At 41.0% G+C, this 13,804-nt stretch overlaps 1 protein-coding gene across 1 annotated transcript in view; it reads left to right on the forward strand.

Moving 5' to 3' along the window:
- Positions 1-13,804, forward strand: part of LOC118088169 (FRAS1-related extracellular matrix protein 1-like) — a 106,764-nt gene that overhangs the window by 39,298 nt on the left and 53,662 nt on the right. Inside the window, 2 exon segments of the mRNA XM_035121448.3 lie at positions 5,184-5,409; positions 12,957-13,101. Coding sequence (XP_034977339.2) covers positions 5,184-5,409; positions 12,957-13,101 — 371 coding nt within the window.

A 13,804-nucleotide genomic window follows, 5' to 3' on the forward strand; every position in this document is an offset into this window, starting at 1 on the left:
CTTTCTTCAGATCCCCTTTGCACAGAGACTGCCTCAACCTCCTTTTCTCCCCCTCCTCTGTGTCTTCCTTATGCAGATATATGTTACTGCATCTTTAAGAAGAATAGGATCTTAAGAGTAATCCTGTACATATATTGGTGTTTGCTTGTTTTAATAAAATACCTTCTCTAAATTACTACATTGGGTAGAATTCTGCACCATGCTATGGTGAAGGTGGGTGAATTTACACACAGGGGGGGAAATGCCATAAATAAATCAGAAATTACATCGTTACAACAAAAGAAAGAAAAAACCCTATGTAAAAATTGCATAGAAATTTCTTTTGCTCTCTGGCCCCATCTGGTGTTGCATATTTATAATGCATTCAAACATGGTTTTTTGACTAATGGAGCTGAGTCCGTTCTGGGGCCCTCTTTTACGGGACCGTCTCTCCTGGTATGCCCCGCAGAGGACATTAAGGTCCATGAATAATAATAGTTTAGAGGTCCCGGGCCCTAAGGAAGTCAGACCATCCTCCACCAGGGCCAGGGCCTTTTCAGTGATGGCTCCAACCTGGTGGAATGCTCTGTCCCATGAGACTAGGGCCATACAGGATTTAACCTCCTTCCACTGGGCCTGTAAGACAGAGCTATTTCGCCTGGCCTTTAATTTGAACTCAGCCTGATCTTTTATTTCCCTTCTCTTCCCCCCTCCCCTTTTTATGAAGATTACCCGCTCTGGGACCCCACAGCTAATTCTCCCCTGGCCTCCTCGCTGGCCCAAGTAGGACTAATTTAGCCAGCTAGCCCTGGTGACTATCTAATGTTTATTGGATGGATTTCCCCCAAATTGATTTTTGAACTTTGAATTTTATTGTTATTCATGCTTTTATATTGTATTTTATGCTGCTTTTATGTTGTATTACAATTAAGTGTTTTAAATTTGTTGTTAGCTGCCCTGAGCTTGGGTTTCTGAACCGGGAAGGACGGGGTATAAATAAAATTATTATTATTAATAATAATAATAATAATTTATTTAACAGTTTGCCAGACAGAGTGAGCCACTGCTCTTGCCCCTGGGGCATGCTGTTTATCACCTGGTTATCATGGTTTTTTAAATGAGGAGGCCATAGGAGGGGTGGGAGGGAGGAAATTATTGCACTCAAACTGGTGACTTGTTTAACTACCAGTGTCCTGTTATCCAGGACTTATAAGAGTACAATGTAGCCCTTCCCTTCCCTTCTGAAGCTAGTACCAGCAGGGGTACATGCAGCTCAGACTTGAGTAGGAAACAGAAAGGACAGGAAAAATTAAATGATTAATGACAAATTAGACAGGAAACATGCGGGGCGAGGGGAAGAATTAGGATAATGAAATCCTTGAAACGAAGCAGATTTATTTTTGATAGTGCAGCTGCAGATGCGATTTCTTAATCCTCTGTCTCCAGTAAGAGTGGACACCACCATAAACACTCCATATTTGCAGTGTGTGTGTGTGTTTCTTGTCGACTTCGCATGGCACAAAATAAAAGCTCAGTAAATATGGGCCTCCATATGTGGTTCTCAGCTGGTGTAAGTCCCTGAATGAGAAACATGTGAAGGGAGGAATTAATGCTGCACACATGGTGGCTGAACTTGAAAGCAATAGAAATTGCACCTGAGAATATTTTACACTGGGTTATGGAACGTTTGAAGATGAATAGGAGCTTGAACCCTCCTTAATGTATTGCATCGCTGGTGTTTCCAGGGGGCCAAGGGATTGTAAATGTGTGAGCTTGACACATGAGAGAGATAGCACTTCCTTCAAGTGAACAGCAAACTGCATCGGGCTTAAATAAAACCACTCACAGGAAGATGAAAAGAATTTGAAGAGAACGTATCTGGACAAACTCCTCCTGTCTCAGTGGTTGGACTGTTGTTTGGCTTTGACCTGGATCCAAAAAGAGCTTAGTACCTGCTACCTTGCAGCCTTTGTAAAGCTCAAAAGAGACCTACCTCACAGTTTATTGTAAGGATGAATGGGGACAGAATTATTTTTAAAAAACCAGTTAATTTATTAGAATTGAGAAATTGATGTATGTATAGTATAAACATTACAGTATATCATATTGTAATAATGGGGGGAAATGACCCTGGGTATCATTCTAAATTTGTTCGAAACATCTCATTTCTCCATAAACCTTTGTTGGGTTTGTGTGTGTGTGTGTGTGTGTGTGTGTAGAGTTTTGTATTATTAATTCATGTTACAATGTATATAAAGCAGAGAGAACAATTATAACAACAGACAAACATTAAAAGATGAAAAGCAAAACTATGAAATAGGCATGTAGAATGAGTAGTTGCACATGAGTTAAAATAAAACTCAGAGGCTATCAGCTTGAGGGTCTGATAAAGATAGTTCCAGATTCTCCAGGCTTTTTATGAGGGTTGTCTTAGAACAGATGGTTCTACTCTATATGTCATAATGGAATTCCAAATCCTATAAAAAGTATATGGAGGTTCTAGTCATTATTGAAATCTCAAATTAGGTGCAGTTTTCTTCTTTATACTCCACAAACCTTAGTTGCATTCGTAATTCATGGTTGGCTCAAACAACCCACATCATTTTTTTTCTTTTCAGAAAAGCAAGTGTGTCTCAGAGTTTTATCATCCCTCATATTTTGGATTTGTTTAAACTTCCAGTATTTATTGTATACAATTGTAGGTTCAATCTTCAAGTGGAAAGGTAGCACTCTTTAGCCTTCTTCGTGTTGTAAACCAATTTTCTTTCCTGGGATATTTATTGCTTCCAGAATCTGTTTTCGACATTTCTTTATTTCAAGAAAGGGGAATTTGTAGCCATCCATATGTTGAGGGGCTCCAACTCCCATCAGCCTCAGCCAGCTTGGCCAATGGTCAGGGGTGATGGAAGCCCCACCCCCTCGGGAGGCCCACAGATTTCCCAGCCTGTTTTTCTTCTTCACAATCCTAGCAACAAAGGGAAAAGCCCCCCCCCTTGCTTTAGAACATTTCCAAATCTGGGATCAATCTAGCTGGCTCATTATAGACAACTTCACTTGCGTCCTATACCAATGAGCCGTCATTTTAACATGATTTAACATCATTTTAACAGAGTGAAAGCAATGTGAGTCTGTTGCAACAAAAGCAGCGAAGAGTCCAGTAGCATCTTAAAGATTAAGGTAGCAGCATCCAGTCATGTTTTCTCTGCCAATGGAAGCCACCTGCCAATGCAGCAGCGGGAGAGGAAAAAGATTGTGACTCATCCTCCTTTCTGCAGTTGTCTATACACCCCAAATTTACTCCAGAGCTTGACTCTCCTGATCAGTTTTAGTGGTGAGAGGACAGTGGGAAGGATTGCTAAAAATGGCCTCCCTCCCCCCCTTTCCAAGGATGGTTGTCTTCCAGGGAACTGAACTGAATCACAGCCTAACAGATATATTATGGCATAAGCCTTTGATCCAGTTATAGTTGTTATTATTTAAATCAAAGCAGAGATGTATTTGTCCAAATTGTTCCACATATAATGCCACACATGTACATTGAGCTGTAAACTAGTTTGGGATCACCCGTACGTGCTGCTCTTCCCAGTTAGCGTTGCAGAAAGAAAGAAAGAAAGAAAGAAAGAAAGAAAGAAAGAAAAGCTGTACTTTCTAATGGAATTGAACCAACATACCAGATGAGAAATGTAACTAGGTATCTGAATTGTTTAGACACATTGGTTTGCTTCTTCATGACATGAAAGTAAACAATCTACAAATAGAGAAAAGAGACAGCTCCACACTCTGTACTATATGTTAGCTGAAGTGCAAAAAAACTGTGGTGGGACATATGCAGTATGGCTTCTTTTTAAACAAATGTGTGTGCATATGTTGGGGAGCAGGCAAGGTAATGCTTTGCCAGGAGTTTTCTTGTTTATCCTACAACTCTCTTGACGAAAGCAGAACTGGTGCAGACTAATTGGGGGTATTCCTATGGAGCCGTCCATTTGCAGAGTGGAAACATTAGAACGGAAATGAATGTGGGGTGGCGATGATGAGATTCTAAGTAATTTACCCTAAGTAATTTACCCTATATTCAAAACTGATTACTGCTATGCATGCACTGTAGTGTTGTTTTTGAGGCAGGTGGAACTACAGTGCCCTAGTATTGAGCTTGGATAGCTGATACCGTAGCATCCATCAAGAGAACTTAATTTAAGCAAATTCAAGATAAATCTCAAATGTGGACATTCAGTTGACTATTCATTTTCACATGGAATTGGAATGTTGATTGTCTGTTCAGTTTCAGGTGTTGCATGATACTTTCCTTTCATCTTTAAAACAGAGCCTCCTTATTTGTGATGCAAGTAATCTGCCAATGGGCAGGATTGCCAGTTAGCAAGTCTGGATGAAGCTGTTCCTCTTCAGGTCTTCCTGTCTGCATGCTACATTCGCTAAAGCCACTATATTAACAGGGAAATCGGGATGTGAGGGCGATCTGGCTGCGACGTCTGTCACCCCATTGATCGCCAGGGTTGATTCGGCTGATCTGGCTGGCTAGGCGGGTGTCCCCTTCCTCCCTCACCGCTCCATGTGCGTCCCTCCCGAAGCTGTGCGCTCGGTGGAAGAGGACGACCTTCCCAGATAGAAGGAGTGTACCGTTCTTCGGTCAAGGGTATACGATAGCTGCGCTCCCCTGCTGGAACCTCCAAACAAGCTCAAGGTCCATTTGTAGGAGAACGTAGGGTAGTCAAGCTTCCAAGACTCCAGACACATCCAAGTAAGGCGCTGCATGTGGCAGTTTGCCATTTTTAAAAACAACAACAGGGAAATCGCAGGGCAATAAGCCTAAAAGATATATGTCCAGATAAAAGAAATAACCAGTCTAGAAGCTAACTTCTTTTGGGGCACACTGACTGTTCCACATCTGAATACTAGCTGCTGCTTGCTCCCTGTGATATATTTGGTGTTGTATTAGAACTGAAATGCTTTAAAACAGGCATCCCCAAACTGCAGCCCTCCAGATGTTTTGGCCTACAACTCCCATGATCCCTAGCTAACAGGACCAGTGGTCAGGGATGATGGGAATTGTAGTCCAAAACATATGGAGGGCCGAAGTTAGGGTATGCCTGCTTTAAAAAGTAGGTTCGCTTAGCAAAGATTCTCTTGTTTCTTAATTCTGTAATTTTCAAAGTTTTTTCTTTTTTGAAATTCATGTTTTCCTCCAGGTAATGGAAGGTGACATTAAGGCAATGGGTCCTGGCACCATCAATGTTGAAGATTTTGACATCCCTCAAGATGTGCTGAGATTCTCTGTTGCTACTCCACCTCGCCATGGTGTGATACTAAATGGAATTTACGGCAGAGATACTGGACGTTACAAACAACTAAGCCCATCAGTACTCCATAAAGATTTGGAAATCCACAGCTTTACACTGGAAGAACTTAAACAAGGTTGGGGCATCATTTTATTGTCTGTCTTTGCAATAAAATGCAAAGAGTATGAAATGCACTTTCATAGTTTATACAGGGTGTGTGTGTGTGTGTGTGTGTGTGTGTGTGTGTGTGTGTGTATGTATGTGTGTTGTACAGCTTGAAACAGATCTTGAGAGGGACAATGTATCTTTGTGAACTGTACACAAGAGAACAAATGATATTCACATATGGAAACACAGCCAGTAGGTTATAGGTCTACAGTTATATGACAGTATCTGAGCAAAGTAATACGGTAGCTAAACATGGCTTGCTCCATCATAAGGCAAAGTCAGTGATTGCCTGCCCCTATCCTTCCCCACTCCCGGTTTAAAAAGCACTTACAGTCCTCCTCAGACAAAACCCAAATGTAGCCTTTTTATTGGGTAATAATCTCTTTGGCACACACCATGGAGACTCGGTTGGTATGCCTACAGCTACAGAGACAGAGCAAAGCCAGCTCTGTGTCTTCCATTACTGCTTCAGTGTCACTGTCCCAGCATCCCATGCCCTACATCCTAGTTGGCTCTCCTAATCTGCATGTAGCAAGTTCATTTGTCTCTTATTTCCAAACTCTATGTGAATGCTGAGGAAAGGAAGCTGATTGAATACTCTCTTCCAATTCCAGTTGTGGGTCTCCAAAGTTGGTTAAAAAAAACAAAACTCCCCCTCTAGTAATACTGGAACTTGGTGAGGACGCCACCCATTTAAAACTAGGGCAACTCCAACAGGTAGATTGTGACCACTGGACATCTGAGGTAGATCACTGGTAGATCACTGGCTCAACATTTTTTTCCTGCACCCCCAAAAAATGGTGCTTTCCTTCTCCCTAAAAAAAGCTGAACAACTTTGACCCGAACCCCCCAAAATAGGGCTTTCCTTCCTAAAAAAAGCTCAACAACTTTGACTTGAACCCCCCACTGCCAGTTTATAACTCTGTGAGTAGATCGCAGTCTCTTGGGAGTTGGCCACTCCTGAAATATGTGATGGTCTATCAATGGGTATTAGCTATACTTGATTGTGAGATTGCTCATAGCCTTCCCTTCAGTATAAGGATTTGTTTAGGCTCAAAGTGCAGTCAGGGCTCCCAAACACTCTATCATTCATTTGTGGATGATCCAGTTTGTATTAAAAGGCAAATCTACCTAATCCACACCTCAGAAAACAATATGTGAACCAAAACACAGCCATCATTAAAAGTTGCACTTCTCAGAATTTTGCAATGCAGATCTCCAGCCAAGCACGGTGGTGCTACACAACACTACAAACGTGAGATGAAGATGATGGGTGCTCCAAACGCCGTAATAGGGTGCTCCAAGCACAGCAGCAGACAGAACAGTTCTTCCAAGATAATGAACTGTTTCAATGATAAATTTTCATCAGCAAATTAATAGTCCCCAAAGGTACATCAAATGGCCGTGAATCATCTATCATCAAAAGTGTAGTAAGAGAAAGGCTTTATAATACAGCATCTTTGTCTCCTCGCTTATTGTTGCTTCCTATTCTTTCATTGGGGAATAGGGTCATAGCTTGGTGGCAGAGGATCTGCTTTGCTTGCAGAAGACCCCAAGTTCAACCCCCAGCATCTCTAGGCAGGGCTGGAGAGTCCCCTGCCTGAAATCCTTCATAATCAATTCCAGTCAGAGCAAATCATGCTAAGCTAGAATAAACCAATGGTCTGACTCAGTACAAGACAGCTCCCCATGTATTGCAGGGATAACTGGAACTTTCTCAGTGGGCAAGTCCAGCTAAAATTGGAAGAACTCTAATAGAACTGTGGTTGCAGATAATACAGGTAGATGAAAAATTAAAAGGCAAAAGTAAATTTCTTATAAGTGAATATGGAACAGATGCAGTTGCAAAAACATCAGTATGACATATTCCGGTATGCTACTTATCACATGATGAATGGGGGCTCACATGGCTATTTGCCTAGAACAGCAAAAACAAAAACAAAATCTTGAGTGGGGAACAAGGACGACTAATTTATCAGGTGTTATGTAAGCATGGATGAGACTTGTAAATCTTTGAAGGAGAAAGAAATGAAATTATTTGTTTTGAATGTTTCACAATGATCAATTATAAGCTTCTCAGTTTGCTTTAGCAAGAAACTAGATTTATGTTGTATGAGCAACGGATGGCCTCTACTGGAAACCACAGTTCATTGCAGCACGTTGCTCTGAAAGAAAGAGATATAAAAATACCTGCACCATCTAGCCCTCTGTGATACTTAAAAAACAAAATGCAGAAAGCTCCTCCAGATGACCTGTGTGCAATGCGTATACATCCTCATTTGCTTATAGGGTTAGACTACGCCATTGCTCATTTGTTCTGATTTATTTGCAAGGAGGTTATACAATAATCATACATCCTGATTTGCCCATGGGGTCTTTAATCATTTGTTCATTCTACACATTTCAATGCATTTCCCTGTCACTTCCCTAACTGCAAAAGGCTTTAAAAAAGAAGAAGTGGATTTGTTGTAGGGCAACAGAATGCTTCAATCCTCTTTAATTATGCAAATCTAAATTTCCGGTACATGCTTGAAACACTCCAGCAAAATCCCGACAGTCTAGAGGTGACCACAGAGAGATGTTTGTTCTTTACCAAGAGTAACACTGACCTAAATGCTTGCCATGGCAAAAATTATATAAGACTTGAACCTTCATTTCCCCAGCACTAATACTCTATTTTCCTACTTGTTTGCATTAAGTTCTACAAACATTTCTGTGCAGATTGCACAGTATAATAATAATAATAATAATAATAATAATAATAATAATACCCTGCCTTTTTCCTTGGCAGGGACTCAGCTTACAGGTAAAAATACCGTAAAAAGGTAAAGGTAAATTGACCCCTCACCATTAGGTCCAGTCGTGACCGACTCTGGGGTTGCGGCACTCATCTCGCATTATTGGCCGAGGGAGCCGGCATATAGCTTCCAGGTCATGTGGCCAGCATGACAGAGCTGCTTCTGGCAAACCAGAACAGCACACGGAAATGCTGTTTACCTTCCCGCTGTAGCAGTACCTATTTATCCCCATTGTGGGGATTCAAACCGCCAACATTCTGATCGGCAAGCCCTAGGCTCAGTGGTTTAACTCACAGTGCCACCCGCGTCCCTATATACCGTAATGACTGCTAAATACGTAAATACCATAATGAAGGCTAAAAACATAGGGGGGAAATAATTAAACATAAAAACCCAATCAAACATAAATAGAATAACTTAACTCTTAAAATGTAATGTTTTATGCAACATATTGTTTAATATGAAAACAAATGAGAAATCCCAGCACATTTTGTGTTCCCATAATATTTCATCTTGAGCTGCGTCACACTGTCCAGTGACCAAAGCAAGTTGTGGCTCAAGTTTTTCCTGACCAAGAGAGCTTTCTGAAGAAAAGAAAGTTCATAGAATATTTGCTTGTCCTTTTGTGGTTAAAGATATGATCCTTTCTCTTGAAAAATAACAACAGACAAGCACATGTGAGCAAGAGACCCTAGCAGAGAGCTGGCATTTGAATGGTGCACTCAATGGCACCTCTGCTGCTAACAAAACTGCTCACAGAATCAGCTTAGGAACTAGAAACAGCAGGTCACATATCTCCTCATGTGCCATGAGCTTACCAAGTATAGCAACGAAGCAGTGCAGAGTGGATGAGCAGGACAGAGCTAGAGGCAATCTGGCATTCCAGAAAACCTAGCATTATTCTGGTTTTACATTGATATCATGTAGAAGGCCTAGGCTAGGTTTTAAAGAAGTTCAGCTAAGCATTAACAGTTGAACCAACAGTTATATAGAGATGACACCTGAAATGGTATGCAGCATGGTAAAAACAATATTTAAAACATCACTTATAGCAATATTAAAAAAGTCTCAGCTTTAACAGGTGCTCTGAGAACATCAGTAAGAAATAAGTTGTCTTCAGCCAGCCCCAAAGACCTTCTGATAAATCCAAGTTATAGGCAGCTAACAGAATCCCTATCAATACTGTGATAGTTAAGTAGGTGCTTGGTTAGAGTGCATTCTACAGTTTAGGGGTCACCAAACCCTGCCCTGAACTGTGTTAGCATGAGCCCAGAAAATCCATCTTGTCCCAGAATCCTGAGTGTCTCACTGCTACCTGCTCTATGTGCTTGTCAAAAGAAGAGGGGGACGTTTTAAACTGATCTATGGTGGATAAAAGCTACCATGTCAAGTGAGTGTCTCTTCAAAAGCTAAGAAAACATCACTCTTTCAGAATCTTGAAAAAACAGGCTGTCCCCCAATGATTTACTGCAGCTCCCATTTCTTAGTGTACAAAAACATACAAACTTACAGGTGGGGATCTAGAGTGCATGGGGAGTGCAGTCTAGAAATAAAAACCATTAAAACAAAAATATGACATGGAAGTCTTCACAAGTGCAGGAAACAATTGTGCAAGCTCTCCCCACCTCACATGTTTACATTAGCCCTATTTAGAATACTTGTATAGGGCTTACACACTCTCCCTCTTCCCTACTATATCACACTGGCTCTAATATTGAGCCATAGGAATAAGCAAGATATGAGTTGTCCCAGGCACTCATAGTATGGCTTCATGGTATCTGTATTTGCAATGCCCATGCATTTGATAAATGACAGCATTTAAACCAACGTTTTCCCTTTCTTTCTTGGCAGTGCTTTGACAGTCTTCTGTGATGGAGGAAATGAAAGCACTTAAAATATTTTAGTTCTGCATCAAGGAATAACATTAGTTATTCAGCTGACCTGATTGCTCCTAAAATATCTATATTTTAATACTCTTCCTTCAAATTCCACCTTATTTGCATTTTCTGAACATCTGTTCATCTGTTCATACATACAAGCTGCTTTGAAGTCATCCAGGATGCTCTGCAATTCTGTGGCTGTCTTAATCGAAATGATGTCCTTTTCCATAAAAAGTCTGGTTTTGTTTTCTGTATGAGCCCAAGAGGGAAAGTTGAGTTGCATAGAAGACCTTTTCAAAGAAACAAATAAGCCTTAAATGTTCATTTCACTTCCCACTGGTTGAGAACCTTGACCAACTCTGAGTGATTCACAGCTTTGCAGTACATAATTCATCCATTCATAACTTGGCAATTCATTATATTGATGTTTACACAACTAACTAGCTATGTAAACAGTGCCCAGTACCTTAGACACTTAAATATTCAATTAAAATAAAATAAAAATTGCAAACTGCAAATTTTGAATTAAGTGACCATATGTAAGCAGGCTGATAGCTGAATGCTGGAAATTTGGCAGACAGGACAGGCTCATAAATGCATGCTAGCAGCATTCTAAATAATTGAATACAAGAAATATTTTGACATATTCATAACTGTATGGCATTTATTAAAAATATGCCAACTTCTCTTTTGCATGATGCACTAATATTGCTAAGAGGATCTAGTGGGTGTCCTGAAATAAAAATTAGAACTGTGTGTGGCTAGGCTGGTCTAGATGTGCATCAGAATGAGATGGTAAAATACTGAAAGTAGTAGAATGGGCTATTGGCTGCAGGTGGGGAGTGGTGTTCTCCCTTTTAATATAGTAAGTTCTTTTTGTTTTGAACTAGCATCTAGAGTTAAGCAAGAGGGAGACTTTTTATTTTTTTAAAAATACAACAGTTTTTTATACTCTGCATTTTCCTTCCCCCCCCCCTGAAAAAATGCAGTTGTATCTCCTGATGTTTGACTAGAGTAACATATTGTTTTAACTCTAAAACACCAATAACTTTTCACATTTAGGACTGTAGCCCAAGCACATTTTCCAGATATGTTCTGTTACTGTTTTTGGACTCGGTAGGTGTGAGGGACAGAAGTTACAGGCAAGTCCCTCCCATCTTAAGTAGCAGCTCGTCACCCAGCGCGAGTGCTAGTGGAGAGGGAGATATCTCCAGCGGAGACTCAGGAAGTGGTGACCGAGGCTCAGGCAAGGTAGCGGAGCCCATGCCCAGTGTGGGAAGGGAAGTGGGAGGCAAGGGAAGAAGGCCAATCCCGCCGACCCCAGAATTGCGCAGGAAACGACGGGGGCGGAGATTCAGTATCCCTAGACTACTTTGCTGGAAGAAAACGCACGAATCTCCATTCGGAGGTTCTGACCCCTAACTGACAACATGTACATAGTACTGTTCTGCACTGTAAATAACCAGCACTAAATAAAAGAATGAAAAGACAACGCTTTGAGGAGTCGTTACTCTAGAGTAGCCGCTACCGCGCCTGTGACAGTAGGCTTTCATTGTTCATCTGTAAAATCTTTCATGCTACATACTCTGTACAAGGGGCCAAATTTAACCAAATTGTTGCACTAGCAGCACAACTCATCCCACTAGTGCAATGGGGCTTCCCCTTCTCCTAACCCCCATGAGCCCTCCATGCCTTCCCCGGTCTTCTTTGGGAGGGTCAAGAGAACCCCTAGAGTAGGTGGAGGATGTAGGAGATGGTTGCACCTGGCAAGCAGAAATCCTTGGGCTGAGTGTGGTGTAATGGTTAAGAGCGGTAGACTCATAATCTGGTGAACCGGGTTCACATCTCCATTCCTCCACATGCAGCTGCTGGGTGACCTTGGGCTAGTCACACTTCTCTGAAGTCTCTCAGCCTCACTCACCTCAGAGTGTTTGTTGTGGGGGAGGAAGGGAAAGGAGATTGTTAGCCGCTTTAAGACTCCTTAGGGCCGTGATAAAGTGGGATACCAAATCCAAACTCTTCTCTTCTTCTCCTTACTGCAACATTGAATTCCACCCAAAGTTAAAAATGGTTAAATGAGGGACCTGGGAAGCTGTCATAGCTTGCTGTAAGTATTCAGCTGAAAGAGCTTTGTATCCAAACTAAAACAGCCCCTAATTAAAAAATGGAAAGCCATGTGAGTTAGTGTTTGCATTTTCAATAACTCTTCACTCAATGACTTCAGTATTTAAAAGGACAGGAGGGAGCAGGATTTGTTATCAATAGAGGTGTATCTGAAGAAGTGTGCATGCACACGAAAGCTCATACCAAAATATAAACTTAGTTGGTCTTTAAGGTGCTACTGAAGGATTTTTTTTATTTTATCAATAGAGGGCATGAGATAACATAAACTCATGAAGTCCCATCTTCAAGTCGTGATTAAGGGTCACTTTACAGACTTATGGGGAAAAAATGCACCCCATAGTTTACATACATCAAAATGTATTGGTCAACTGCCCGATTAATTCTGGGTTCTATCCAGTTCAAGTTCTGATAATCCCAGCTGGCTGGCAATTCAGGGATTAAATGGGAAATAAATGATCTTAATGCCTCAAAAAGGCCATTTGGTGACATCAAGTTGTTTTTGGCAGTTCTGAAGTACCTTAATGGTATCCTGCTATGATTGTTTTGTTTGAAAGGAAAGAACACATGCAAGCTGCAGGATAACTTAATCAGTTCCTTAGAGTTTATGTAGCTTTGATACCCTAAATTCCATTTGGATGTTGCTTGTCTTTAGAATGTGGCACTTGACTGCTGTGTTCAAAATACTCCGTTGTCTCTGGTACTTTCTCCGATAGGACTGATGCTTATGTACATGCATGATGACACAGAAAGCCTAGAGGATAGTTTCACCGTTCAGCTGACAGATGGCAAGCACACAGTCCAAGGGACACTTTACATCTTCATCCTGCCAGTCAACGATGAAATCCCTCATCTTTCCAGGTTAGCTGTTGAAGTGACATTCTATGCAAAGTGACTTTAGGAGAGACAGGGGGGAAACATTTTATTTCTCTTTAATTGTTAACATGTTTGATGAATTGTTTATTGGCAAGAAGATGGATGCGTTGCTTGTCTCTTGGCAATTGTTAATTCTTTTCATTCTCGTTTCTTATGAAATTATGATCTTTTAATATAAATACTAAGGTCAGGATGCTGACATTAATTAATCCTCAACAAGTAGAACAAATGGGAAATATCAAAGCTGTGTTTCACGGATAAGAGGCTGGCCAGACACAACTACAGAGTGGGATTATGATGTCAGAATGGTTTGGAAGGAAGAGACCTGTTGCAATTTCTAAAAATCACTTTATGCTATGGCAGGTGAATCTCTGTGATGTAATGTGTAAGGGCAGTGCATGTACAAAACAGATATGGACCCACAGGGAGGACATTGAGTGTTGTGGCTAGAGTGTCTGACTAGGACCTGGGAGACCAGGGTTCAAATTGCGCTTGGCCATGAAGCTCACTAGGTAATGTTCAGCCTAAGCTACCTCACAGGGTTGTTGTAGGGATTAAATGAGAAAGGAAAGAACCATGTATGCCACCTTGAGCCCCTTGGGATATAAATGCAATAAAATATATTGTATTTAAGTAAATTAATGAATCAAAAATTTCGAAGAAAGCTGCCTTTACATCCGATCCAGCA

The sequence above is a fragment of the Zootoca vivipara genome, chromosome 7, assembly GCF_965207765.1.
Source record: "Zootoca vivipara chromosome 7, rZooViv2.hap1.1, whole genome shotgun sequence".
NCBI lineage: Eukaryota > Metazoa > Chordata > Lepidosauria > Squamata > Lacertidae > Zootoca > Zootoca vivipara.